This window comes from Catharus ustulatus, chromosome 6 (genome assembly GCF_009819885.2).
Source record: "Catharus ustulatus isolate bCatUst1 chromosome 6, bCatUst1.pri.v2, whole genome shotgun sequence".
Classification (NCBI taxonomy): domain Eukaryota; kingdom Metazoa; phylum Chordata; class Aves; order Passeriformes; family Turdidae; genus Catharus; species Catharus ustulatus.
This window is the reverse complement of record NC_046226.1, coordinates 54866336-54893225: the sequence shown is the minus strand read 5'-3', so window position 1 is coordinate 54893225 and position 26890 is coordinate 54866336. Positions and strand designations below refer to the sequence as shown.

The 26890-nt window shown below is 55.3% G+C and overlaps 6 protein-coding genes across 7 annotated transcripts in view; 5 read left to right on the top strand and 1 right to left on the bottom strand.

Moving 5' to 3' along the window:
* Positions 1 to 4750, top strand: part of LOC116998061 (mas-related G-protein coupled receptor member H-like) — a 5631-nt gene extending 881 nt beyond the window's left edge. The window contains 2 exon segments of the mRNA XM_033063389.1: positions 3305 to 3596; positions 3598 to 4750. Coding sequence (XP_032919280.1) covers positions 3343 to 3596; positions 3598 to 4261 — 918 coding nt within the window. The 5' untranslated portion in view covers positions 3305 to 3342 and the 3' untranslated portion in view covers positions 4262 to 4750.
* LOC122149368 (mas-related G-protein coupled receptor member A8-like) lies at positions 38 to 2108 on the top strand. Its single transcript, XM_033063386.2, is given in 2 exon segments — positions 38 to 951; positions 953 to 2108. Coding segments are annotated over 2 exon segments (972 nt in total). The 3' UTR covers positions 1011 to 2108.
* Positions 4751 to 5096: 346 nt separating the features above from the next.
* LOC116998058 (mas-related G-protein coupled receptor member H-like) lies at positions 5097 to 7159 on the top strand. The gene is made up of 2 exons (XM_033063385.2): positions 5097 to 5787; positions 6034 to 7159. The coding sequence occupies exon 2, from the start codon at positions 6053 to 6055 to the stop codon at positions 7073 to 7075; it is 1023 nt and encodes a 340-aa protein (XP_032919276.1). The 5' UTR covers positions 5097 to 5787; positions 6034 to 6052; the 3' UTR covers positions 7076 to 7159.
* Positions 7160 to 8931: 1772 nt separating this feature from the next.
* On the bottom strand, positions 8932 to 10032 carry LOC116997182 (mas-related G-protein coupled receptor member H-like). Its single transcript, XM_033061492.1, has one exon. It carries the CDS (start codon positions 9972 to 9974, stop codon positions 9057 to 9059), a length of 918 nt encoding a protein of 305 aa, XP_032917383.1. The 5' UTR covers positions 9975 to 10032; the 3' UTR covers positions 8932 to 9056.
* A 1422-nt stretch (positions 10033 to 11454) lies between these two features.
* RHOD (ras homolog family member D) lies at positions 11455 to 13669 on the top strand. Its single transcript, XM_033061493.2, has 6 exons — positions 11455 to 11575; positions 11754 to 11917; positions 12386 to 12473; positions 12681 to 12790; positions 12878 to 13012; positions 13124 to 13669. Exons 1-6 carry the CDS (start codon positions 11455 to 11457, stop codon positions 13289 to 13291), a joined length of 786 nt encoding a protein of 261 aa, XP_032917384.2. The 3' UTR covers positions 13292 to 13669.
* Positions 13670 to 14446: 777 nt separating this feature from the next.
* The window catches only part of KDM2A (lysine demethylase 2A), a 31388-nt gene continuing 18944 nt past the window's right edge, over positions 14447 to 26890 (top strand). Inside the window, exons 1-3 of one of the 2 annotated variants that reach the window (XM_033062685.2) lie at positions 14447 to 14532; positions 14846 to 14873; positions 16093 to 16197. In XM_033062685.2, coding sequence (XP_032918576.1) covers positions 14513 to 14532; positions 14846 to 14873; positions 16093 to 16197 — 153 coding nt within the window. In that variant the 5' untranslated portion in view covers positions 14447 to 14512. The remainder of the gene's footprint in view (positions 14533 to 14845; positions 14874 to 16092; positions 16198 to 26890) is intronic. The other variant, XM_033062686.2, reaches the window with a different exon arrangement.

Sequence of the window (26890 nt, the reverse complement as noted above, 5' to 3'; positions counted from 1 at the left end):
CAGGGATCACATCCCACTGCCTGCCCAGAGTCCATCCATGGAGGTGACCACTGTGTCCCCTCTTTTCACCTCACCGACCAATGGACCTGGTGAGTGTGAGACAGATGTCACCAACGTGGCCATACACAGTGTGACACTGCTCATCTGCCTCTGTGGGCTGGCCGGGAATGGGGCTGTCCTCTGCCTCCTACACATTAATGGCATCACCGACTTCATCTTCAACCAGGCTTTCACAGATTTCCTCTTCCTGATCTTCACAGTGCCCTGCACCCTGCTTTTCCTGCTGGAGGAAGCGTCCTGCTCCGCTATAATGCCCCAGATGTATTTGAGCTTGCTTTTCCAGCTGTCGCTCTTCTCCTACAACATGGGGCTGTACCGGCTGATATTCATCTGCATCGAGAGGTGCAGGTCCTTCCTCTGCCTGTTTTTCTGCGGTTGCCAACTTCCTGAGCGCCTGTTGTGGCTGTTAATAAGTGTCTTGTTCTGGACCTTCTTCTTTGTTGTCATCGTTGTCAATCCCACTGTGACTTCCCTGTGCCAGTCACACCAGCAGGAGCACTGCCGGGTGGCTCTCCTCTCCATATATGTCCTCAACCTCTTCCTATTTGCTGTACCCATGGTCATTTCCAGCACAATCCTCTTCATTCATTTCATACCTGGCTCCCAGCAGCAGCAACACAAGAGGCTCGACATTGTTTTCTTCCTCGTTGCACTCTCCAGTCTGCCCCTCAGTCTCTGGTATTTCCTGAGGCAGCTCAGTTACACGGCTCTGTCCTCCCAGGTGGTTTTCCTACTTGCCTGCATCAACAGCAGCATCAAACCCTTCATCTACTTCTTGGTGGGGACCTGGAGGACAGACTACTCCATGGGAAGCTGCTGGACACACTGCTCCATGGAGAGCTGCAGGAGGCATTTCTCCACGAAGTCCCTAAGGAAGGCTCTCTGCAGGGTGAAGAAAGAAAGAAAACCCTGCCTGCAGCGATGATGCCACCACAGACACAGCGGTCTGAGCCTTTAGGGCCTCTTGATCCCTTCCACTGCACTGCTGGAGGACCTCAAGACAATGATTGAGAGACTCTTGGAGTCACCTAATGAATAAATATCCAGTGTCACCCTCCCTCTGCTGGTGCATCCCCACCCCCTTTCCAGGCTGCACTGGGATCTCAGAAATGCTCCTTAGCCATCAGCCTTGAGGAGAAGAGCTGGGCTCAGCTCCTGTGCAGCTCATCAGAAACACCCTCTGCTCCCAGGAACTGCTGCTCTCCAACAACCTCCTGGGTTTTATGGACAACCTTGGAAATCAGTTCACTTCCCTGGATGGCACAACATCCCTGTTCCCACACTTTCACAGAAAGCTGCCAGCCCAAAGTGTGGCCAGGATGAAACATGGCTGTGACTGAAGCCCATCTCTTGGGGCCCTGCAAACAGCATTCCAAAAGGAGACCCTTGGAGCTCTCCTGGCCCCAGCAGCGCTGACCAGAACCTCCCTGGGAGTGGGGCCTCTCCCAGCCGGGATCTCTCCCGTTTGCTGCCCTCGGGTGATCCCTGAACACCGACGGGTCCTGGGCCGATCCCCCAGTGCTCGAGGCTCAGCCCTTGGCACAGTGAGGAGATGCAAACGGATCCAGAGTGAGCATTTCCCTGCCTCCGAGGGGAATTTCTCACAGGGACCTTGCACTGACTCTGTCTCTGTGCACACACGTGTGCATCTGCCATGGCAAATGTGGGAGCAATGCTGCTCTCCCAGGGGTTTCAGTACCTGAGATATCTCAGTGAGTCAGGCTGTAAGAGAGGGTAAGTCAGGAGAGACATTTTCAGTTATATCCTTTTAAGTGTCATTTCTTTGCTAAATAGTTGATTTTAAGGTGTAAGAGAATGAATGGCTGGGAGAAGCAGAGACACTGCTCATGGTCCTGTGCAGAGTGGGCTGTTGGGGGAAAAGTCATCCCCGGAGCAGGCCCAGAGGTTGTCAGAGGGGTCAGAAAGGGTCTGGAGGAGGTTGGGAAGGGTCTGAATGGTGTCCATCCCAAATGTCCTCACTGGAAAGCAAAACAGCCCAATAGGTTGTACTCAGAGCCAGAGAGTGGCCACCAGCTGGGAAATCTGTGGGATGGGATGGGATGGGATGGGATGGGATGGGATGGGATGGGATGGGATGGGATGGGATGGGATGGGATGGGATGGGATGGGATGGGATGGGATGGGATGGGATGGCATGGCATGGCATGGCATGGCATGGCATGGCATGGCATGGCATGGCATGGCATGGCATGGCATGGCATGGCATGGCATGGCATGGGATGGGATGGCATGGGATGGGATGGGATGGGATGGGATGGGATGGGATGGGATGGGATGGGATGGGATGGGATGGGATGGGATGGGATGGGATGGGATGGGATGGGATGGGATGGGATGGGATGGGATGGCATGGCATGGGATGGGATGGGATGGCATGGCATGGGATGGCATGGGATGGGATGGGATGGCATGGGATGGCATGGCATGGGATGGCATGGGATGGCATGGGATGGCATGGGATGGCATGGGATGGCATGGAATGGAGACAGTGCTGAATATGGGGATTGGGAAGTGATACCAAAATCAGCCACAATAAACTTTCTAACACAAGGGGAGGTATGAGGAAGCAGAACCTCTTTACCAGCACAGGACACACAGAAGGATCTCCCTGATCTGTGTGTGGTGAAACTTCACAGCAGGGGTTTTATCCATTATAACCACACACAGACGTTAAAAAGTTTTTATCTAACACATAAGCATCATTTTCCTAGAATTTATTTTCATGTGTCAGCCTCCTACTGGAAGTGCTTTTATGATCCTAGAGGATCATTCAGAGGGACCTCTGGTGGTCGTATTCACTGAGTGCTGCAATATTAAAGGTGACCTTGCCTTCAACTTTTCTTTCAGCCATGTGCTCTTGAATCTTGTTACAGAAGTTCCCTCAAAACCACTGCAGGCCTCCTTATATGTTTCTGCACTGGCTTCAGCCACATTTATCATCCTGTGTGCCTCCCTTTAGATCCTTTTATCTTTTTTGCCACTTGGTCGTTGAGCAACTTCAGAACAGTATAAATTGATTATTCTCTATGTTCTTTATCACTGTTCTACCAAGCACCCTAACCCTCCCACCTCCCGCTCCCAACCCCACAATTTCCACCACCCTCCTCCCCTGCACATCTCACAGCTCCCCACTGAATCCTTCCCACTGCAGGGAGCTGCTGAGGAGCTGCATGGTCCATCCCTGGATTCTCCAAGCACTGACTCCCATCCACTCTCACCACAGCCAGGGACCACATCCCACTGCCTGCCCAGAGTCCATCCATGGAGGTGACCACCATGTCCCCACCTCCCACCTCACCCACTGGAGATGATTTGTGTGAGATTGATGTCACCAACGTGGCCATAGATGGTGTCTTGCTGCTCATCTGCCTCTGTGGGCTGGCTGGGAACGGAGCTGTCCTCTGGCTCCAAAACAGGAACTCCATCACACTCTACATCTTCGACCTGGCCTTTGCTGAGTTCCTCTTCCTCCTCCTCATGTTCCCCTCCACCCTGCTGTACCTGCTGGAGAACGTGTCTGAGGATACTTTTCCTGCTGTCACTGCTTCCCTACAACCTGGGGCTGCACCTGCTGACAGCAGTCAGCATCAACAGGTGCATGTCCATCCTCTGCCCACTCTGGTACTACAGGCACTGTCCCCAGCAACTTTTGGAGGTGGTGAACGTGCTCTTATGGGCCCTGTCCGTCGGTTTCATCGTCACAGTTACTTCTCTGTGCCTCTGCCAGGAGCACGAGTACTGCCGGGTGTCTCTCCCCTCCATGCACGCCCTCAACCTCTTCCTCTTTGCCCCTGCCATGCTCATTTCCAGCACAATCCTCTTCATTAAGGTCAAGTCTGGCCCCCAGCAGCAGCAACAGAAGAGACTTGACATTGTTACCCTCCTCACTGTGCTCTTCGTCCTCCTCTTTGCTCTCTCCCTCAGCCTCTCCAACTTCCTGCAGCAGCTCGGCTACACCACTGTGTCCTCACAGGTTTTTTTCCTGCTCACCTGCATCCACAGCAGCATCAGACCCTTCGTCTACTTCTTGGTGGGGACCTGGAGGAGGGACTGCTCCATGGAGACCTGCAGGAGGCACTTCTCCATTCAGTCCCTAAGGAAGGCCCTCCACAGCATCTTCGGGGACGTGAAAGGAAACACTGCCTGCAGTGATGGTGCTGCTGTGGACACAGGGGTCTGAGCTGTTGATCCCTTCTCCTGCTCTGCTGAAGGACCCTGGGACAGTGGCTGACAGTTTCCTTCCTGAGCTAGGAACTCTCCCATTTGGGAGGATCCTTGAACGCTGACAGCTCCTGGGCCGATTCCCCCACTTCTCAAGGCTCAACGCTTCGCCTGGTGAGGAGCTGCAAGCGTATCCAGAGTGAGCATTCCACTGCCTTTGAGGGAAATTTTTTGTTTGTCTCCGTCCACACACATCATATTTCCTGTTTCGTTGACTAGAATTTCTCCATAAAGTTTTTTCCCTTGGTGTGCCTGTCAGGTCCGGGCTGGACTGAACCTGGCCACTGAACTCCGTTGTGCTGACACTTGCTATTAAATCCTGGTTTTACTGATCCCCTTGGCGGTGATATTTTCAGTGATCTCAAACACTAATTTGGAACACTCCCACAGTGTAATCCCGCAGGAGAAGGGAGCAGGGGCATGTGGGAGGAATGCTCTGAGTGGAGCACACGGGAGCAGGGTTTTCCTCCTCCCTCCCAGGTCCTAGAACACCATGGCCAGGAGGGGCAGGGACACTGCCGGCAGTCCCGGCTGGAGCGAGGCAGGAGCCGGGATGTCGGGGGGGAAAGGCGGCCCCGGGGCAGGAGGGGTCTGGGGTGTGGGAGGGGTCTGGAGGAGTGAAGAGAAATTCGGAGAGAGTCTGGATGCTGCCGATCCCAAATGTCCCCACTGGAGGACAGCAGAGCCCGGCAGAACGCGCTTGGAGCAGGGAAGCCGCCGCTGGTAGGGAAACCTGCGGGATGGGAGAGGACGTGAGGATGGAGAGCGGGGAGGGGGGAGCAGGGATGAGGATGGCATGGGGCAAGCAGCAGGAAAGGAGGGCGGGGATGACCATGGGATTGGGATAGGGCGGGGAAGTCTAGCTGAGCGTCCTTGGGCCAAGAGGAGAATTCCCAGAATGCGAAACGCTTCTGACAAGCAGCCAGCTGCTTTACCAGCGCTGCCAGCACTGCCAGCACCGCAGTGCCACCAGCAACACCAGCATCCTTCTGCTGCTCGAGGGACGATGACCCCTCAGGGAAGGAAAACGAGGAATGGTAAAAACATGTCAGGAGAGGGAAAGCAGTTAGAGAATGGGACATTCTGCAGGGAAGTGGACTGTTTCTCATCAGGAAGAAATGAGCAGCCAATTGCAAAATTCTGTATGTGGAGCATCTGCCAAAAACCACTTCCTTAGTGGACAAAAAGCAAAAAAAATCATAACAAATTACTCCATAGAAGTGGAGCTCTGACGTAGCCAAAGAGGCAATTTCCGACAGCCCCATGACTGCACCGAGTCTAGGGGAGCAACACCAGGATAGGGCACGGACAGCAGCTGGTGTGACAGGAGTGGGGAACTCCTGGTGATCTGGGCACTTTCTCCTTCATGTTACTGACCTGGGAGGATCCACTTTAGGACATGGATCCCAAAGGAGCAAGAGGTACCAGGAAGCACCGCTGATCTGCACAGACCCCCTGTGCCTGCTGCTGCCCCACAGTGAACAGGTCAGTGCAATGTTTTCCTTCCTCCCTGCCCCACCTTCCTCTCCTCCAGCAGCTGCTCTGTTCCTGCCACCCTCTCCTGGTGACCGCAGTGCCCTCCCCAAGTCCCGCCTCCTCTGCCCTGTGCTTCCTTTCCACATCCCCTGCTGAACATCCCAACCCTCCCATTTCCCTCTCTCACCCCACAATTTCCACCACCCTCCTCCCCTGCACATCTCACTTCTCCCCACTGAATCCTTCCCACTGCAGGGAGCTGCTGAGGAGCTGCATGGTCCATCCCTGGATTCTCCAAGCACTGACTCCCATCCACTCTGACCACAACCAGGGACCACATCCCACTGCCTGCCAGTGGCCCTCCATGGAATTCACCACCGTGTCCCCATCTCCTGCCTCACCCATGGAAGGGGACGATCTCTGTGAGACAGATGTCATGGATGTGTCCATAGACAGTGTCACGCTGCTCATTTGCCTCTGCGGGCTGGCTGGGAACGGGGCTGTCCTCTGCTTTCTCCAAAGAAATTCCACCACCTTATACATCATCAACCTGGCCTTTGCCAACTTCACTTTCCTCCACTTTGCGGTCCCCTCCTCTCTGCTCTACCTGCTGGAGGACCTGTCCTGCTCCACTGTCGTGTCCCTGAATTACCTGAGGTGCCTTCTCCTGCTATCCCTGTTCTCCTACAACCTGGGGCTGTACCTGCTGACAGCTATCAGCATCGAGAGGTGCACGTCCATCCTCTGTCCATTCTGGTATCGCTGCCACCGTCCCAAGCGTCTGTCCTGGGTGGTGTGTGCCCTTCTCTGGGCTTTCTCCATCGCTGTCATTGTCACGGTTACTTCCCTGTGCCTGTCACAGGAGCATGAGCACTGCCAGATGTCTCTCATCTCCATGTACACCCTCAACCTCTTCATTTTTACCCCAGCCATGCTCATTTCCAGCACAATCCTCTTCATTAAGGTCAAGTGCGGCTCCCACGAGCAGCAACCCAAGAGTTACGACATTGTTATTTTCCTTGTTGTGCCCTTCTTCCTCATCTTTGCTCTCCCCCTCAGCCTCTCCAACTTCCTGCAGCAGCTCGATTACACGGTTGTGTCCTCTCAGATTGTTTTCCTGCTGGCCTGCATCCACAGCACCATCAACCCCTTCATCTACTTCCTGGCAGGGAGGTGCTGGAGGCGCTGCTCCGTCAGGTCCCTCCGGCTCTCCCTCCAGAGGATCTTTGAGGAGACAGAAGAAAGCAATGCCCGTGGAAATGATCCTGCCATGGACACAGTTCTCCCAGACTGCTGATCCCTTCCACTACTCTGCTGCAGGACCCCAGGACAGTGGCTGAGAGATTCCTTGAGTCACCTGATTAATAAATATCCATGGTACCACCCTCCCTGTGTTGCTGTAATCCTGCAGGAGAAGGGAGCAAGGGCAGTGCTAAAGGCAATGTGTGCGGGATGCTCTGCAGGGAGCACGGCTTTCCTCCTCTCTCACGGGTCCTAGAACACTGTTCCCCAAAAGGGATCATGCCCCAGAGAGCTGTGATCCCAAAAGTCCCCCTGGCACCTGGTTCCTGCATCCCACTCCAGTCTGATATCAATAAACAGCATCGTGAACCCTGAGCTGCTTTTGCCCCCTCTACCAGCACTTCCCAGCTCCCTCTGGCTCCAGTTACCAGTCGGGAATGTGGCTGGAGGGAGGGGACACTCCCATGGCTTGTGCTCCCTGGAGCAACCACGATCCCGAGTGCCCAGAGCTGGGCTGGCACCGGCACAGCCGGCACGGACAGGATGGCCCAGGGGCTCAGCATTCCCCCCTGGCTGCTCCCAGAGTGTCACAGCTGAGATCTCCCCAAAGGGCTTCCATTTTTCATTTTGTGAGCCAGGTGCAAAGGACTCTCTGCCTTCAGGAATTCTCACTCTCCGCTGCCTTCAGCTGCTCCCGCAGCGGGCTCGGATGGTGCAGCAGCAAGGAGAGGAGGAGGCCGTGGTCCTGAGCACGGCCACCCCTTCCAGGAGCAGGGTGACATCTGTGTTTGTCACCACGGGCTCTGCAGGGCATCACCCGCCTCCCTGAGCCTTCCCTGAGGGGCCCAGTCCCACCACATCCCAACCTTTTCTCCAGTCGCACCACATCCCAACCTTTCCTCCAGCCCCACCACATCCCAACCTTTCCTCCAGCCCCACCACATCCCACACCTTCCCACCAGCTCCATCATGTCCCACAGCTCCCACACCAACCTCCCATCCCTCTCCCCTTGCAGCCCACCCACCTCCCGTCCTTCCCATCCCTCCCAGCCCCGTGCCTGAGGCTCCAGTCCCTCCCCATGGCTGCTCACCCCAGGCTGCCCCGTGAGGTTTTCGGGGGCTCTTTCTGTGGGAGATGCCCCTCCAGAGCTTCACCCGCGGTGTCCCGCCCCCCAGCCTCCCTTGGAGAGGAACAAGAGGAGACAGCGGGATGTATCCATCAGCTTTTATTGTGGCGGAGGAGCGTGGAATGGCCAGGAGTGGAGACATTGTCGGGAATACCGGGTGGAGCGGGGCATGAGCGGGGCTGTTAGGGGGGAAGGCGGTCCCGGGGCGGGGATCCGGAATTTCAGAGGGGATCAGGAAGGGTCTGGATGCCGACAATCCCAAATATTCCCACCGGAGGGCAACAGAGCCCGCCGGGCCGCGCTCGGAGCGAACGCCAGCTGGGAAACCTGCGGGACGGGACGGGACGGAATGGAGATTGGGGCAGAGATAGGGATGAGAAGCAGTATGGGGATGGGATGGGTACAGGTAACAGGGAAGGGGGCCGAGATGAGGATGGTTTGGGGATAGGACTGGGGTGCGCGTCCATTCCTATCCCCAAATGCGGGTGGGATGGGGATGCAATAGGGATAATGATGGATAGGGATACGGATAGGGATAGGGATAGGGATAGGGATAGGGATAGGGATAGGGATAGGGATAGGGATAGGGATAGGGATAGGGATAGGGATAGGGATAGGGATAGGGATAGGGACAGGGACAGGGACAGGGACAGGGATAGGGATAGGGATAGGGATAGGGATAGGGATAGGGATAGGGATAGGGATAGGGATAGGGATAGGGATAGGGATGGGGATAGGGACAGGGATGGGGTTGGACACATCATGGATCAGTGGGATGGGAAAAGCTATAAGATGCATCCTGACCCACAGCTGCAGGAAGAGGGCCTGCAGGGCTGGCTGGGAGCAAGGCTGGGCAGCTGAGCATGAAGCCGCTGTGGGCAGCACGGCCAGTGGGACCACAGTGGGCTTTCAGCTGGAGATTGTGGTGATCCCTGTCTCCTCAAAGACCCTCCGGAAGGCGACCTGGAGCGACACAATGGAGCAGTGCCTCCAGCAGCTCCCCACCAAGAAGTAGATGAAGGGGTTGATGCTGCTGTTGATGCAGGCAAGCAGGAAAACCACCTGGGAGGACACAACAAAGTAATTGAGCTGCTGAAGGAAATTCCAGAGGCTGAGGGGCACTCCAAAGATGAGGAAGAAGAGCACAGTGAGGAAAATAACGATGTAGAGCCTCTTAGGCTGACGTCTCTTGGAGCCACACAGGACCTTGATGAAGAGGATCACATTGGAGATGACCATGGGTGGAGCAAAGATGAGGAAGTTGAGGGCATACATGGAGATGAGAGCCACCCGGCAGTGCTCATGCTCGTGTGACAGGCACAGGGAGGTCACCACCACCATGACAGTGATGGACAGTGCCCAGAGCAGAGCACACACCACCCAGGACAGGCGTTTGGGACGGCGGCAGCGGTACCAGAGGGGGAAGAGAATCGAGCCACACCTCTCGATGCTGATAGCTGTCAGCAGGTACAGCCCCATGTTGTAGGACAACAGGGACAGCAGGAGAAGGGACCTCAGGTACTTCAGGGACACGACAGTGGAGCAGGACAGGTCCTCCAGCAGGTAGAGCAGAGAGGAGGGGATCATGAAGAGGAGGAAGGTGAAGTCAGCAATGGCCAGGTTGAGGATGTAGACGGTGATAGGGTTCCTGCGGATGTGGAATCCAAGGAGCCAGAGGACAGCCCCATTCCCAACCAGCCCACAGAGGCAGATGAGCAGTGTGACACCGTCTATCGCCGCATCTGTGACATTGATCCCACAGGAATCATCTCCTTCGGTGTCCATCACGGGATATGAGGGAGGTGGGGAGGTCTGGTTCAGCTCCATGGTGGAAGGTGGGATGTGGTCCCGAGCTGTGGTTGGAGTAGAGGGGAGTTAGTGGGAGCCCAGGGGATCCCATTACAGGGGGAGGGCTCCTGGGGGGGTAGCGCAAAAGGGCTGGGGACAGGGGGGCCACGGGATGGCTGGGGGTGAGGTGAGGGCAGAGGGAGGGTTGCATCAATTCAGTCATCCCGACTGAGGACAACCATGGGAGCAGTGAGAGGGGATTTTGGAACATCCAGGGAGACACAATCAGTACCCAGGGCTGGACTCTGCTCCCGACCCCCCCTACCTTTCCTTGGGGCCAACTGTTGATGTGCCCGAGCAGGGCACACTCCTTCCCTCCGGTGCTCTCTGCCACAATCTTCTCCAGTGAGGAAAATCGGGGTCTCCACGTCCTCAGAAGCTCCAAGCAGCCTGTTTGTCCCCAAATAAAGCTGCTTTTTGGGGCGTTTCTGCACAATCACAGGTCAGGCACTGAGAGCGCTGGGCAGTAGCACACAGGCTGCCTCTTCTCCCGTCAAAATTCTGTTGGTCTTGCGGGAAAGGAAATGTTTTGTCCGAGCGAATACCCCAGAGGACGGACACTGCAGCAGTTATATCTCGCTGTGAGAGAATCTTAATGCTTTTAGGATTCAACCTGATATCTCATTAGACTGGTAATTGCCACCTTCCTAATTGTCTGATGGTGCTCAAGCCTCCTCTCCCCATCCTACCCCGATGCTGGCATCCTTCTGAGATTGTTCATTACTGCGTGCATTTGCCTCCCAGCCTCCCAGCATGAGAATCCCTCTCCTCCGACTTCATCCTGCATCAGGCCTGGGTGAGAATTTGGAATTTGTTGTCTGAGCCATTACTTTGGATTCACTCCAACTGGTCTGGGGACTCCAGAGCCCTCCTGGACTGGTTGGTACCTACTGAGAGAGTGTGGAGAGGCTGGTGGCAGATGAGGGGACAGCATACATGACCCCACATCCCTCCCTGCAACCCTACACCTAAAGCATCCATTCACTCCCACCAAAGTTTTGGGGTGGCAGAAGAGGGCACTGACTGGAGTGGAGAGGGTTTTGGGGACATCCAAACATCACTGATAGGATGGCATGTCCCCGAGCAAAGCAGGGTGTCACAGCGTGTCCCAGCCGTGTTGGAATCACTGGGAAAAGACAGGAGGCTGGTGTCTGCCCCCTCACCCAGGACTGCTGAGCTGGGCACTGGAGACAGAGGCTCCTGGCAGGGCAGGGCTCAGCACGGCACAGCAGGGGTGTGACAGCAGGGGTGGCAGTGACAGCGGGGCCAGGGCAGTGAGTCACCCACTCCGTGCCTCCCTCCACCCCTGGACTTTGCCTCCCGCGATGCTCTCGGCAATAAATCCCAATCTCGGAGGGGGGAATGGGGCGTCAGGGAGGGCACAGGGGTCCCATCCCGGGAGTGTGGGGGCTGAGCTGTGCGGGGGGATCTGCACGGAGAGCGCACGAGTGGGATTGCGATGGGGAGTGGGATCAGGAGTGGGATGGGGATGAGAGCGTGCCGAGGCAGCGGGCAGGAGTGCGAGGGAACGTCACACGGGCAGGCAGGACATGCAGGTGGCAGTGTGACGCTTGTGCGCGGTGAGGACCTGCCGGGAGAAGGTCACCTGTGTGCCAGGACACCTGTACGTGTGTCGCGGCCGCTGTCACCACCGCGGCCCCAGCCCGGCGGCGGGCGGGCCCGGCGGGCAGGTGACAGCCGCACCCTGGACCGGGCGGGTGCTTCCCGTCCCCCTTCTCCATCCCTGTCTCCGCCGAGGCCACACGGGCTCCGTGGCCTCACCGGACACCTCCATGCAGCAGGAGCGGGGGGGGCAGAGCCCAGGAACCCCCGAAACCGAGGTCAAGGCTGTCATCGTGGGGGATGGCGGCTGCGGCAAGACGTCACTGCTGGTGGCCTTCGCCAGGGGTGACTTCCCCAAGGTACCGGGATCCCTGTCCCCTGTGGGTGGGTGACTGTCCCCGTGCCGGAGTGGTGACGGGCAAAGGGCGGCGATGGGACGGACACGGTGGCAGCAGCGGGGCCGTTTGAAGCGGGACATGGGGACGGGGGGCAGGGAGTGGCTCAGCCTGGGGCTGGTGGGGGTCTATGACATCTCTGCCTCTCTTGGTCACAGAGTGGGGAGCAGAGTTTGTCCCTCGGTGAGGGCACATACGGGGTCAGCCACAGACACCCCTGTCCTGAATCCCCAGTTCCCCTGGGACATCCATGACGCTCTGTAGTGTCCTGGGACGGGAGGTCCCCATCCCACTGTCCCAGGGAGGAAGCACCATTTCCTACTCCCTGCTTCCCTCCCTGTGCCCTGTTCTGTCCCCACTGGGGTCCCCTCCATCGCTGCCCCCCACAGTTGCCTGTGTCACCTGTGTCACCCTCTGCCTGTCCCCTGCCAGGTCTATGTCCCCACCGTGTTCGAGAAGTACACAGCGTCCCTCCAGGTTGCCGGCAAGCCAGTGACGATCCACCTGTGGGACACAGCAGGTGGGACAGGAGGGGACAGGGCGGGCAGTTGTGCCCCCACTCTCCCACCCGGGCGTTTCGGGGTGTCCCATATGCGTGGTCATGCCTTGGAGGGGTGTCCCCGTGCCATGACCGTGGGAGAACGGGGTTTAACCCCCAGTCATCCCCACAGATTCCACTTTCACGGTCCCAGGCTGGTGTGTAATGGTTTCCTTCTCCACCCGGCAGGACAGGAAGACTATGACAGGCTTCGCCCTCTGTCCTATTCAGATGCCAACGTTGTCCTCATATGCTTTGATGTCACCGACTCCAACAGCTTCGACAACATCCTAACAAAGGTAACACAACCCCGGGGGTGCTGCCTGTCCCCTGTCCCCACCCCTGGGTGACACGTGCTCATCCCTGGGTGACGTGTCCCCTCACAGTGGTACCCGGAGGTGAACCACTTCTGCAAGGGCGTCCCGGTGCTGCTGGTGGGCTGCAAGACGGACCTGCGGCAGGACCAGGAGGTGCTGCAGAAGCTGAAGGACGGACGGATACAGCCCGTGTCCCGCCAGCAGGTGGGTGTCACCTGCCGGTGGGACAGGACGGGATGGGACAAGGGTGGCCCCCAGCACGGGATAGTGCGATACCGGGGTCCCGGGGGAGTCTGACTCTGTCTGTCCCCGCAGGGAGAGGCCATGGCCCGGCAGGTCCGCGCCGTGTCCTACATGGAATGCTCGGCCAGGTACCAGGATAACGTCGGGAACATCTTTGAGACAGCCTGCAGTGCGGCCATCAGTGCCGCCCGCCGGAGGCAGCGCAAGGCGAGACCCAGGAGGGTCTGCGTGCTCCTCTGAGCCCCTCGGCTCGGCACAGCCCCCCGGGGATCTCCTGCTGACCCCAGGCTCCGACCGCACCGCGGCTGCTGCCGCACCTCTGCCTCCGCCACCGGAATGCCGCTGCCACCGCTGGTCACCATGGGGTGACAGCAGGAAAGCATTCCTGGATGAAAAAACTGTCACGCCTGGATCCCAGAATCCTCTCCCTGTCCCACCAGGAGTCCCAGCATCCTATCCTTGTCCCACCATAGATGTCAGCATCCCCTGCCAGCTGCGCTCTGGGAGCAGAGAACTGATTTGGGGACTCCCCTTCCCACTGGCAGGCCAGTGCGGGAGGGTGACACGGGGTGACTGTGGGGTCATCTGTCATTAAAGTGACACAAAAGTCGTCAGCGTGACGCGGTCCCTGGGGCAGGAGCAGCCCCTGCACGGCCTGGGGGGGTCAGGGACTCCGGGTGGGCGTCGGGAGCATGGGGTGAGTGTCAGGGACATGAGGTGGATGTTGGGGACGTGAGGTGTGTGTCAGGGACATGAGGTGGATGTTGGGGGCTCTGGGTCATGCCATGGGCCTGTGGTGGATTAAAGGCCACCAGGATGGGGTCACCTGCTGATTTTGGGTTGAGGTGTGTGTGAGCATGTGTCCAGGTTTGTGCTGCACGTACAGGTCTGTAGGAGTACCCTTTATATGTGGAGCGATATCTATATATTTTTATATACATATTATAAACTAAATGGTTAACTTGTAACCATCCATATCACTATATTTATTATACATATCAGTGCATATAGTTAGGTTATAGCTATCTATATAGCTATACATAGTTTGTAAAAACGTTGTTAATATCGACAGCATAGAACTGAGGAGCTGTATGCAGTTACGTAGGTGTACGCAGGTACGTGCCCGTGTCTCTGCATTCAGACCCCCACACAGGCGTGCCCAGCCGTGCACGCAGGACCCCGAGGGGCCTCACGGCGGGTCACGAACCCCCCAAAATCCCACCGGGGCTCCCCCTCTGCGGCCCCCCGGCCGGGGGCGCGGCCACGCGGCGGAGGGGCGTGGTCACGGGAGAGGGGCGTGGTTCGGCCGGGAGTGGGCGTGGCCGCCCCGAGCCGCGCGCGCGCGGGGCGGGGCCGGGCCGGGGACTGCGCGGCGCACGCGCGGCGCGCGGGCGGGGGGCTCCGTGCGTGCGGCGCGTGCGCGCGGCGTCGGTGTGTATGTGAGGCTCTGACGGGTTCAAAATGGCGGCGGCGGCTCCTGTGTGAGGAGGGGGAACAGCGTCCCGGCCGGGGGGCGGCGGCACCGGGGGGGCACTGCGCGGGCGGGACGGGGCGGGCGGCGCCGGCGGAGCCCCAGCACGGTGGGCCGTGTGGTGGTGGTGGTGGTGGAGGCGGCGGCGGTGGCGGGGGGACGCGGGCCGCGGCGGCGGGGGGCGGCCGGCGGGGCTGTCAGCGCCCGCTGCCCGCGCCGGGAGCGGCGGGGCCGGGGGCGCGGCGGGTCCGGGGCGCGATCGCTGCTGACCGGGGGGTTCCTCCTCCTCTGTCTGTTCTGTTCCTCCCCCGTGCCGGCGGTAGAAGAGGACAAAGGCGCAGGAGAGACCTGGTGAGCACCGCGGGGGTGACCGGCGAGCCCCGAGTTTGTGCGGGGCCCCGGAGCGCGGCCGGGCAGGAGCGGGCGCGGGCGGGTCTCCCCTTGCCGGGCCCCGGGAGGCCGCGTCGGGAAGTTGGGGAGGGGGCGGCGGGTGCCGGCTGACAGCTCCCCGGGGACCCTCCCTCCCTCCCGCCCCCCGTCCTGCCCCGGCGGGGGCGGGCTGGGGTGGCTCGGCGGGCCGGGGGTGGCCCCCTCCCCCGCGGCGGGGCGGGCGCGCTGCGCTCCGGTTGTCCGGTTGTTTATAAACAGAGTTCAGCAAGTGTGGGGAAACTGCCTCCCTCGGCCCGGCCGGGAGTCCTGGTGCCAGGGTTCCAAGGGAGGCAGGGGTAGGGAAGGTGCTGGTGGGACTGGGAATGCTTTGCTGTCGAAGCCGGAGGTTGTGGAGGAGCAGGATGGAAAGAGTTCTCCCTTCGTGGCTGTAGCGGTTCTGTAACACTACAGGGGTGGCGGATCCCCTTCCCTGATTCCATTCCCCGATTCTCCTCCCCGTAGGTCTGACTTAGACATGGTCCTGGGGATTAAGAGCCATACCATACCCAGGCTTTAGTTGGTTTCTGTCCCTTTAAAAAAAAAAGGGTAGGTGCCATCTGACGCCCTGGGAGGTTTTCCCAGGTTGGTGTGTGGTGTCACAAGGTGGCACATTTGGAGAGCTCAGCATTTAGGTCTCCCCCAGCCAGGAGTTAAAACCCTGACTGCTTCCCTGCTTGGGTGCTGCATGTAGGAGAGATCCCATATGCCTTCCCTGATCATGAGAGATGTCCTGTACCAGTGTAGTTTCTCCCAGGTGCCACTGTACAGGATGGTCCTGAGGACAGTCATTGTGTTGTTTGGAGGAGTTGGCTTTCCAATGTCTAATTTTGGGGAAGCCAGGATTTGACAGTACCTTCCCTGGTTTTTATCCCACTGTGGGCCAGTGGAGCTGCTGGTGGTAGTGTAGAGCCAAAGTGGGAGATCTCCAGCTCCTGTTGTGTTACAGAAGAGCTCGTGAAGTCGTTTACCCTGACATTTATTCTAAGTTAGAAAAGGAACCTTAAAAGTTGGGGTGGGCTCATCCACTGGGTTCTGTCAGCCCCGAGAATGGGGTGGGGTTGGCCCCAAAAGAAGGGAGAAGGGAGGTGAGGGGTGTGGGTGTCCCCATGTCCTTCTTCACTGTTTCCCTCTGGCTTCCAAGGAGGAAGAGGACGACGACAGCAGTCCTGGCGTGTCCTTCTCGCTCTCTTCTGAGGAGTCGGAGATGGAGCCCGAGGAAGAGCGGATCCGTTACAGCCAAAGACTGGTCAGTAGTGGCCTTGAAACAGTCCTGTTCCAGTCTTGGTTTTGTTGCAGCTGGAGAAGGGAAGGGCTTTTCCTGGCAGCAAGGATAAACAGCCCAGACAGGCTGGTGTTGGATGGATGCAGCCTGCACAGAGATGTGGCCTTGGCTTAGGTGGCTTTGTGGGTCCTTTTGTGTCACTAAGTTTGTCCTAATGAGGGGAATTTGGCTGCTGAGCTCTGGAAAGGGAGGTTGGAGGCTGAGGCTGGGGAAGGAGTTTTGGCATAGGAACATGAAACTGGTGTTAGTGTAGTTTCTGTCACAACAGTTTTTTTTCTGTGTGTCTGTGACAAGCAGAGGACCTGAAACACTGTGTGTTACCGTTCTTGGTATCAGTGGCTGTGAAATCTGGGGGAACCAGCTCCAGCTTCAAGCTCCAGTTTTCCTGTGCCTGTGTCTCTTCCCAGTGTTATCTTTTGAAGGAGCTGTTCCAGCATTCAGGTCCCAGTTAGGCCCTGTCAGGAGCTCTGGTGTTTGTGCTGCTGTTTGGTGGGACTGCATGAATCTGGGAATTGGGCCTGTAACTGGGAGTAGCTGCTCTTGGAATCTGAGGTGATATTCCCAGAGATCCCAGGGAAGGAGGGAAGCTGCTGTCTCCCACGCTGTTTTGAGGCAGTTGCAAACCCCCAGGGGGATCAAGTGGCAGCTCTGTGGTGGAGTCCCTGAGTCACAGCAGTACCTGTGCCCTCACCTTCAAGGTGCTGCCCATAAAGGTAAATCCTTATCCTTTAATTCTTTAGAATCATTTGGTGTGAGGCTGTGTGGTTCTTGGCATTAAGCTTTGTCCTCAAGATGAGCAGTTCTAGGTGCTGGGGAGTTCCCAAGTGCTTCAGTGGATGTTTTAATTTGGCATCAGGAGCAGTCGCACCTCCTCCCTCATCCTGACACATTTATTCCCACAGCTGTGCAGGATGCAGCTCAAGGTGCTGCTTTGACTGGGGAGTGATCCAGGACAAACCCAAAATGTCTGGATAAAGATACGGCAGGTGAAGGGGACTATCAGCCAGGAACTTGAAGTGCTTCTCATCTCTCAAATAAAAATCAGGAGGAGTTGGTGTCCTGGTGCAGGTGGGCTGGACTCCAGCAGAATGTGCTAAGCTGGATAAATGCCTGCAGGCTGATGAGCTCCGTGCTTAAGGGGTTTGGGAAGGCACATGGGCAGCAGGGTGAGGCTCACCTGGGCTTGTGTGGCCTCGTGTGCGTGTTGTCTGTGCTGGCCTGAGGCCCAGAGGAGAAGGCATGACCCCTGTGTGGTGGGTCAGGCTTAACTCCTACCTGCCATGCTTTTCCTGGAAGCTTCCAGCTCATTATGTGCTCCTGCTGTGTCAGTGATGCTCTCTTGCTGAAGGACCCTTAAAAGATGATTCTTTTTCTTCTGTAGAGCATGAGTTATCTTCCTCAAATATCCCACATATGCCTTGAACTTGGGAGCTGGGTTAGTAGGCCTAAATGAAAAGTTCCAAGTAGGGAAGCAGTGACCTGGTGGTACAGTGTGTTTCTACTGCTGTCAGCTGTGTTCCTGGTGTGTGACTGGGCTCAACTAGCAAAAAAATAAATGTATTTTTAAAAAACAATCCAGGTATGATAGCAGTCCTACCGGCCAAACAACCTGGACTGGCATTGTTTATGGTGGTGAAGGAGCTGAATTAATTGTGTGGCTTGATGGCACCATCTGAGATGGCAGAGAAAGTTTGTTCTCTGGTGTCAGGTCATCACAGAACATCTTTTTCCTGGTTTCCATCAGGACATGGAGGAAATCTTGAGTGTTCTCTGTTATTTTATTTAGCTTGCATTAATGTCCCCTTCCTCTGCTTCAACAAAAATCTGATGTGTGTCTGTTTTCTGAACGAATTTATCAGTGTTGGTGAAAGATCTCGATTTGGAGGAGAAATTCACCTCTGCTTCAGGTGTGGTCACATTCCTGCAAGAATTCTTTGCCAGGTCACACATGCCTGTGTGGCACAATGACACTTTGATTAGGTGGGCTTCACTGCCCTAACTGTACTTGCTTCCTAGTTCATGCTCCGCATCCGTGACTCCCAGGATAACACAGGCCTGGTGAGTTGCTCTGGACTCAGGGGTGTCACTGGGAGGAAGTCTTGCACCCATCCAAGACCATCTGTGGGAGGAGCTGTGTCCTGGTGTGCTCCGGGAGGCTCATGCAGACACTTGGGCGATGCTGAGTGTGGAGAGGACACAGAGGAGCAAGTTGTGGGATATCCATGTTTCCATGTTCCTCACCCAGAGACTGGCAGCACTGGAAATGGGACTTGCAGGCACTGTGGAGTAGTTTCCTGCTAAATCTTGTGTGAGTGTTGTTCTGCCCTAACGAGGCAGCTCCTGGGGCTTGGGCTGAGGTGCCAGCATTTCAAGCTGGAGTTGTGTGTTTTGCAGGCCCTTAACCAAGGAGCTGAAATGCTCTATTGTGTCCTGAGTCTGACTGACAGTCCAGCCCTGGCACTAACAATGCCATGGTCCCTCTCTGAGAATTGGAAGTCTTTGCTGGCTGTCACTGGGTGGTTGCACCCAGCCCATGTCACACCAGGCTGTTGGGCTCTCCAGGAGGAGCCTGTGCTCCTTAAAGGCTCTGGAGAAAAAGATCCATTGACTTGCTGCTCGCAGAGGCTGCCTACCCTTCTGCAGAGCCATCCTGCCGTGTTCCTGGGTGCTGGAAGTGTGAGGAAATCTCACCTTCTGCCTGCTCCAGGGCTCATTTTGGCAGGCCTGTGCTGTGAACTGAGACTAGCAAGGCCTTGTGAATTGCAAGCTGGGATTAGCACATTACCACAGTGCTGCCGTGTGCTTTCAGTGACAATGTTCAGGGTGAGAAATGAAGGGCAGCAGCGCTGGATCACTTCGGAATGACTTGGGAGCACAGCAGGGGAGTGCCATTACTCAAAAGACAAATCCTGCTCATCACAGTCTTCCCAACAGTCTCTATCTCAGGGTGTGGTTCCCAGTTAGGGTTGCTGGGGTGGCAGAGCTGGTTGAAGAGGTTTTCTCCCTCCCTCAGTTAGTGCCCCGGGAGCTAATGGCCCTGAGGTGAACGCTGCCTCAGGGCATTGTGGTTCATGCCCTGGATGGAAGTTGTCAGGGGGGAGGCATCTAATCCCAGCTGTTTGTGCTGGGGTAGTGAGCAAACCTGATGGGCCTGGAAGTCTGGGATGGGGAGACAGGGTGGGGTAGGAACCTCTTAAACTGGCTCTGCTGCTGGAGAGAGCCCGAGGAGGAGTCTCACCCTCCCTGGGGGCTCTGTGGGCTGAGCCACAGCTCCTGTTGGAGGTGCTGGGGGGGTTGGTCCCGAGTGATCATTCTTGGCTGGGTGCAGTGTCACCCTTGTTTTGGCTATGGGAGGGGTTGTGACACCCATGAAGGGAAATGGCCTCATGGAGCAGGAGTCCTAAGTGCTGTGGGTGCTGGAGAATTCGGGAGATGAGAGGAGAGCCAGGGAGTGAAGTGCTCTATCCCATGGCCTGAGGCAGTCAGTGTCCTGCCTTAGCACTGCCCTGCCCTCTGGTCAGATCCTTGTGTGAAATTTGAGAGGAGGCTCTGCCTGTCCCTACCAGCCAGAAGCCGAGGCCTCTCCTGTAAACAGCAGTTACCAAACCTGCCCTTACATGTCAGTGTCCATGCTATCCCCTGGAGAGTTCAGATGGGCTTTGCAGCATGTGGAGCCATCAGCTGGGGGATGAAGCCTGGGTAGTGTGCTGGACAAGGTTTTTGTTGCAGCCTTATGTGCTGTGGAATAATCCAGCTCAGCCCATGCCTGAGGGATGGCACTGCTGGCTCTGGCCAGTGCCTGGAGTCCCAACAGCTGGAATTTTGTGGTTTCCAACTTGTTTGTGTCCTTTCTGCAGGATGGATGGGGTGATGTCAGTGCAGGACACAAATGTGTGGGGCCAGGAAGGCCCACATATGGTGACAGGACACTTGTGATAGTTTTTCTTACAGGATAGGAATAGATTGAGGGAGAAATGGCCTCAGAGCTGAGAGAGGGAGGTTGGGGGGAGCAGGCTGTGGGCTACCTGTGTCAGGTAAGATAGGGAAGAGGAGGATGCAGCTTCCTGCCTTCTCTGTGTTGCTCCATCTTCAATGTTTGCTCCTTCTTGAATGTTTCATGGTATCCCAACAGTGGATGCAAGGAGCAATCCCATCAGGTTCAGCCCAATTTCTTGTTTGTCCTGTAAAGCTGCTCACTGCCAGATCCCTGGAGATTGCTGATGTTTGTCACCCCCGGGTATTGGTGACAGAGGCCAGTCCTGCTAGATACTGGCTTTCCCAGGGCTGCTCCAACTGATTTGGGACTTGTGAATGTGCTGGGTTGACCCTGCCTGTGTTGCTCTATGCAGACATTGAGCATGGGATGAGCCCCAGGCACTGGGTGAGAATTTGGTTGTTTTTACATCACCTGCTCCCTCTTCCCCGCGTTTGGAATGTGACACTGGTAATTCCTGTCAAGCCAAGCTTGTTCCTGGAGTTCCTCTGTGCCCTGTGTGAAACCCAGCCTGGCCAAATGTCCCTGATCTGCTGGACACACCTCAGCTGCCCAGTCTAGACAGGACCCGGGCAAGGGGGGTAATTAATCTCTCCCACATGCCTCAAACTGGAGGCACTACAATGAGTCATTCCAAATGACCCAGGTGTAATAAATGAGCTCTAAATAATTCAGGGGCTGTTCAGATTTGGTCTGGGCAGGGCTTTGGTGGAAGCTAACAGCAACTGAAGGCTATTCTTGGAAAGCTTTAGAAATCCCTGTGAGCATTTAGATCCTGCCAGATGCATGACTGTGCTGGTCCCTGGGAGAATACGTCCCTGAAACCAAGTGGATGCTGTTCCCTGTCAGCAGAGAGGGATGCAGGAGGTAAATATCTGTGGGATTCTTACTGTCCCAAGGCTGGCTGTGCCCTGAGTGTGTCCTGGAAGCTGCAGTGCTGACTAAACAAGGAACCAAACAGCACAGGAGCACTTCAAGTTACCTGTGAGTTACCGAACTGTCTCTGCAGGCTTCATTTATGTTCCTATAACAACTAGGAATAAGTTTTCCCAGGGTTATCCCAGTTGGAGATGACACTGACAAGTGAGGAGAGCAGTCCCTCTGCACCCAGTGGCTTATATCAGGAGCCACCCAGATTTACAGGTCACTGCCTGGGTTTGGGGGAGACAGGGCACAGGTGGGAAAGTGGTGATATGCTCAGAAGGTGGAGAAACAAGGTGCTGCCCTAATCTTGTCTTCTGAAAATGCATAAAGGAAGCAGTGCCCTTCAGGATGAGATCTCTGGTGCTGCTGCTGAGGGAAGAGTGTTGCTGATTCCAGAGGAGGAAATGATGGCTGAGCCTTTAGGAGACTGTGAGGAACTTTGGTGGTGGTGTTCTTTCCTTCCCACGGTGGCCTGCATTCCTTGTGCTGCTGATGCTCCCTGTTTACCTCTTTTCCCAGTTCTTGGGAACCAGGTGGGCAATGTTCATAGCTGGCTGTGGATGTTGCTTTCTGCCACTTGAGGTGGTTCAGTGAACCTGGTGGCAAAGTGTATCCTGGGAATCCATGATGGGAGGAGAGGAGATGAAGATGTTGGACAGGGATTCTGTCCCATTACTTGTGCATCTCTGTTGCTGTAGCAACAGCACTTGAGGTAAACAGCTATGAGCTGGCTTTCCAGGGATTCTGAATCTCTCTGGAAGTTCCAGGAACTTGAACCAAAGAAGTTTCTGGGCTGAGATACGCTCAGGGTTGCAGGGTAGTAGATTTTCTACATTTTAGCCATTGCTCTGTACGCAAAAGAGTTTTAGTGAAGCTTTCCCCACACACCCTTTAAGATCAAGGAAGAGGCTCTGTGAGCTTTGTTCATGCTGGTCCTCAGGGCTGGGAGCTGAGTGCACAATCCCATTGTGTTTTAGCCAGTTCTAACAGAGTTTGGGAGAAAATACCACTTGAGGAAAAGTTCTCCTAGTTCTTCCACGTACCCCTGGCTCCTGGGAGCTGTAATCTTGGGATAGAGCTGAGGCAGCTGGGAGTGGAAAGGAGAGGGCTGGCAGTGCATGCTCCTTTAAGGTCAGGCTGCCTCAGTGTCTTTAATTTGCTGTGCATAAATATTTCCATGTGTCACTGAGCCCCTTTGCCCCATTTGGAGTAAGGAAGGGACGAGTGCTGGACTCCTTATGGAGGAGAGGGGGAGGGAGTGTGTGCAGGGATGGTGTAACAGCACAGAGTCCAGAGGAAATATCCTTCCTGGTAGCTGCATTCCCACATTGTCCATGTTCTTCCCAATTCTAGGCTGTTTTCCCTCTCCCTGAGCATCCTCAGCCCTATAGCCTGCAATGCAGCCAGCTTGCTGCTGTTCCCTTTAAAAAACAGTGTCAGCTGAGCAGGAATTGCAGTGCAAACCTCAAAGCTTCCTGTGTTTTTGTTATCCCAGTACTCCTGTGGTCCAGCTTTGCTCAGGCTGGGTGATGGGACAGAACTGGCAACAGGTTTTGGCAGAACTGGATTGGGACACTGAGAAATTTGGAGGGTGAGCACTTCCCTGATAAAAAAATCCAAGCTAGTCCTGTGATCTCTCTGTGCTGAGGACAGAGAGGTCTCCAGCAAGGAATGAAGTCACTCATGGCTGACCTGCTACTGCTGGATCAGCTGCACCTCTGAGCACATATGGCTCTGTCTGTCCATTGTCCTGCGTCTCTGCCTCCAGGTCTGTGTGGGCTCAGTGGTGGGAACATGGATTAAGTGTGTATAGTTTTCAAGCCAGCCTTTTTGGGGCAGTTTGGTCTATTTTGTTCCGTTTGGGGGAGATTCTGTTGCTCTCTTGCACAAAACAAAAGGAGGAGCAGAGCTGGTACTGCTGATCTGATTGCATAGGGCATATGCTGGGGACACCTGGCAAGGAAAGGGCTCCACACAGCATTTTTTTTCCTTGGATTTCTTCTGATTGGGAAGGGGTGGGATGTAATTCAAGGGTTTTCTTCAGTCTTCTCCACAAATGAGAAGGCTGAATGTCAAGGGATGGCTTTTGGCACTGAGGGTCAGTGTTCAGCCTTGAAATGGTGCAGAGGGTTTGATGATCCTTCAAGAACTTCTCCAGGCTTTCATGGAATCCAGGCAGGGTTTGTTCCGATGGTGGAAATGGGCAGTCTGGGGTTTAGCTGTGCCATCAAAGCCTGTTGGGACAGTGGCTGTGTGTGACAGAGGCTGCAGGTGACTGGAGTGAGGAGCTGTATCCTTTCGTAGGAGCAGCGCTTCCTTTTTGGGACTGCTGCCAGAGCTGCCCATCTGTGATCTGGTCTAGTGTGTTCCTGTACCTCGTGGTTTCGCTGCTGTGGCTGGTCAGTGTGTGTTTTGGGAGCAGCTGTGCATCATCCTTGGCCCCTCTGTACTCCCTCCTCACCTGCCTTGCTCCAATTCCCCAATTACTCCTCGTGTACGTTCAGTTTTGTATCCCGAAAGTGCAAAGCAAAGCGTTCTCTCCGGTCATTCTGAAATGCTGCCAGCCTTGCTTGTGATAGGAATCCCTCCTGGAGCTGGGAAGCCTGGAAGGGCTCCAGTTTTGTGTAGATCCTGTTTGCTCCTCAGCCTAGTGCTCTGTCTTGGTACAGGGATGTGCCACCTGGGATATGCCCATTCCACACGCCAGATTTTGAGAGAAATGGGAGGTGGTGAGGGGCATTAAACCTGAGTTAAGCTCAGTACTTCCCCTTGTCCTGAGTCTCCTGAGGGGATTGTACCTGTTCTTCAGATCCTAAGTAGTGCCTCCCATATCTGGGGGAGCAGGGAGTCCAGGATTGGACGTGGGAGAGGCGTGGAGGGAAGGAACCTGCTGCCTCTGTGCTGTGCTTGTGCTCCAGAGCTCAGAGCACAGCCCAGGAGCTGAATTGGGAGGTGCAGACTTGGAGAGGAGAGGGATGTAGAAAAGAAAAGCTCTTGTGCTTAAGATAAGCAGTGACCTGGCAGGCTGCTGATTGGGTGTCATAATCTTGGTGCCTTGGTTCTTCACATTCTGTCTGGAAACACAGGCAAGGAAGTATCTTCCCCACATAGCCTGTTCTGGCATTGGCACCTGCTGTGCCCTGGGTCTGTCTGATCGCAACCTGGCTGCTCCCCTGCTTGTCCAACCTCCTGTCAGGCTGCCTTGTGCCTTCCTGGAGAAATGGAAGTTGTTCTTCCCACTTTGCCACTGCTAAAATTGCTGGGATTCTCTGCACAAGGTCTCAGAGGCAGAATTCTGGATTTCCCTCGGGTACTTGCTCGAGATCAGAACACCCATCAAGAGATTTGAATGTTGCAGGTCTGGATTTATCTAGACAAGAGCCACAGTTGTTTGCTGTAAAAACATATATGAGAAGTTAAATTCCTTAACTGAGGAGAGTTGAGTTGGTTGATTTATTATCAGTTTGGGTGCATTTCAGCAGAATAAACCTGCAAAGGGATGGGGTGAGGAGGAAATGCACTGGTAAGTCACACTGTTCTATGGATACACTGGGAGCCAGGGAGAAGTTAAAACCTGCAACAAGGGGAGTTTGGGATTGGAAATGGAGGTGAAACTTTCCTGTATTCTTCTTGTCAGAGGAGTAGAAGAGGGATGTGGGAAGCTTCACATGGATAAACTTCTCTGGAAAGGCAAGCAGCGGGAGAGGAAAAGCAAGGGGTGCTCTGGTCTCCTGAGGGGGAAGGAGCTGTGGCATAGCAGGAAGAGGTTCTTGGCGACTGGGAGATGGAGCTGAGGGAGGGGATGGCAGCAGACAGGACAGGAAGTGACTAAAATACTGTGGTGTGTGTTGGTTTCACTCTTTAAATACATGAGGCTCTTTCAGCGAAAGGACAGCTTGTTCTTTTTTTCAAATGTGACCTTGTACTCGTTCTTCCCTCAAAAAAACCTCACAGGAGAGGAGTTTTCTGGCTCTCTTCAGTAGACTGTCAACTCTTTTGCTGTTGGAGGGAGCTGCACTCCATGAAGGGGGAAGAGGTTTCCAAGGAAGGGTTTTGGAGAGGGCCACTGTGGAACTTTCCCTGGAATCCTTGGGCAAAGGAGAATGCAGGTGAAAGAATTAGAATAGAATGGATAAGTGTCAGCAGATTAATATTCATGCTTCCTACTTCCTCCATTAATTGGGTGGTAGCCAAGAGGGTCAGAAAGGAGTGGTGAAGGACAGCTGTCTTAGGTGGGAATTGCTGGCTGTCTGGTCTTGGAGAGTGAATAGACTGCCTTTATCTTGACCTGCCTGACACAAAGAGAAAAGGTTTGGACCACTTGTCAGTTCTTTCTTTGTAAAACTCTCAGCAGGATGAAAAATGCCTGAATCCTAAGAGAAAGCTGGGAAAACTAAGTGATATTTAAATATTGCTGCTTAATACTGAATGCTGAGGTTGTCTGATAGATAATGTAATGTGCCTGACCCTGTGCCCTGGTTTCACTGGAGCTGAACTTTACCCAGAACACTGTCACAGGTGGCAGTTTTGGGGACATGTGCTGATCTCATTTTGGGAAGCTGTGTGTCCCTGGCTGAACTGGTTGATACTGGAAGGGCTCCCAATAGTGGAGTCACTCCCAGGAAGAAGCAGTTCTAGTCTAAGAGTCCAGGACTGTGAGTTGCTGATGTTCTCTGGATGGGCTGTAGGAATGTGTGCTGGGAAAGGATACTCAGCCAAGCCCCGTCCCTAGCACAGGCTGTGGGGCAAGGAAAGCCAGCTCTTCCTGAAAAGAGGTAAAACTTGGTGCTGTCAGAAGGATTTGCACAGCTCTGTGTGTGTAATAGTGTGGAGGTGAGGTTGGCATTAGCTTGTCATGGCTTTGCAGGTGTCACCTGTAGCCAGGTATTTATCCAGGCAGCAATTCCCTGTGTGGCACATGAGAGAAGAAAGAGGTCTTGGAGCATCCACTGAGCACATCTGTCCTCGTACAGAGACCCAGTCTGGGAATGTGGGCTCTGTGGTTTGTGTCACTGTGCTGTGAGGAAGCTGCAGGCTCCAGGAGGGGAAAACTGCTGCAGATGCTGCCTCTCCCATAATGCATGCCTGGAAGCACAGAAGCCTTTCCTTCCTCCTGCCTGCTCTGGGGCCCTGAAATATTGTTTTTCCCCACCCTCCCAAGACAACAATGACATGAAAGCAGTGTAGCCCCAGCCGGGTCCAATGGGATGGGAGCTGTTTGCATTGTGTTTTTGGGTCCTCAGCCATGGCTGGGAACCCACTCGCTATGCTGGGCCAACTAGGAGGCCAGACTCTCCCTGCCCACAGGAACAGGCAATGCTGATCTGCCTGGGAGCTGGAGGGGGTTTGTGGCTGATGCTTTGCTGATGACAGGAGCAATAGACTTTGGAATTTGCTCAGCTGGAGGACACAATCCCCTTCCTTCTGTGTTTTGCATCCCTATTTCCTCATTGCAAAGGGATTCAAGATTAAGGTGTTCCTGCCTGCTTCCTAGTGTTTGCATTTCTGTGGTGTGACTGCCTTATCGTGGAGTGTTGAAGGTTCCAACCCATTTGCTTTGAAGGCTGTGCTGCGAAGGAGATCTGGAAAAAGAGTCTGAACTGTTCCCTGATCCTACAGTGCATTTCCAGCATCCCCCCATGGCACCAACAGGATCCGAATCAGGCCCAGCCACGTGGTCACATTTCTGTTGAATGAGCTGCTCTACACAATCCAGAGCCTGGCTTGATGCCACTTCCA

Bases quoted from the DNA above. Each gene is read 5' to 3' on its own strand.
- RHOD (XM_033061493.2), top strand. From the start codon at position 11,455: ATGGGGAGTGGGATCAGGAGTGGGATGGGGATGAGAGCGTGCCGAGGC. The intron at 11,576-11,753 runs GTGAGGACCTGC...GTCTCCGCCGAG, and splicing joins CAGTGTGACGCTTGTGCGCG to GCCACACGGGCTCCGTGGCC. The intron at 13,013-13,123 runs GTGGGTGTCACC...CTGTCCCCGCAG, and splicing joins AGCCCGTGTCCCGCCAGCAG to GGAGAGGCCATGGCCCGGCA.
- LOC116997182 (XM_033061492.1), bottom strand. From the start codon at position 9,974: ATGGAGCTGAACCAGACCTCCCCACCTCCCTCATATCCCGTGATGGAC.
- LOC116998058 (XM_033063385.2), top strand. From the start codon at position 6,053: ATGGTCCATCCCTGGATTCTCCAAGCACTGACTCCCATCCACTCTGAC.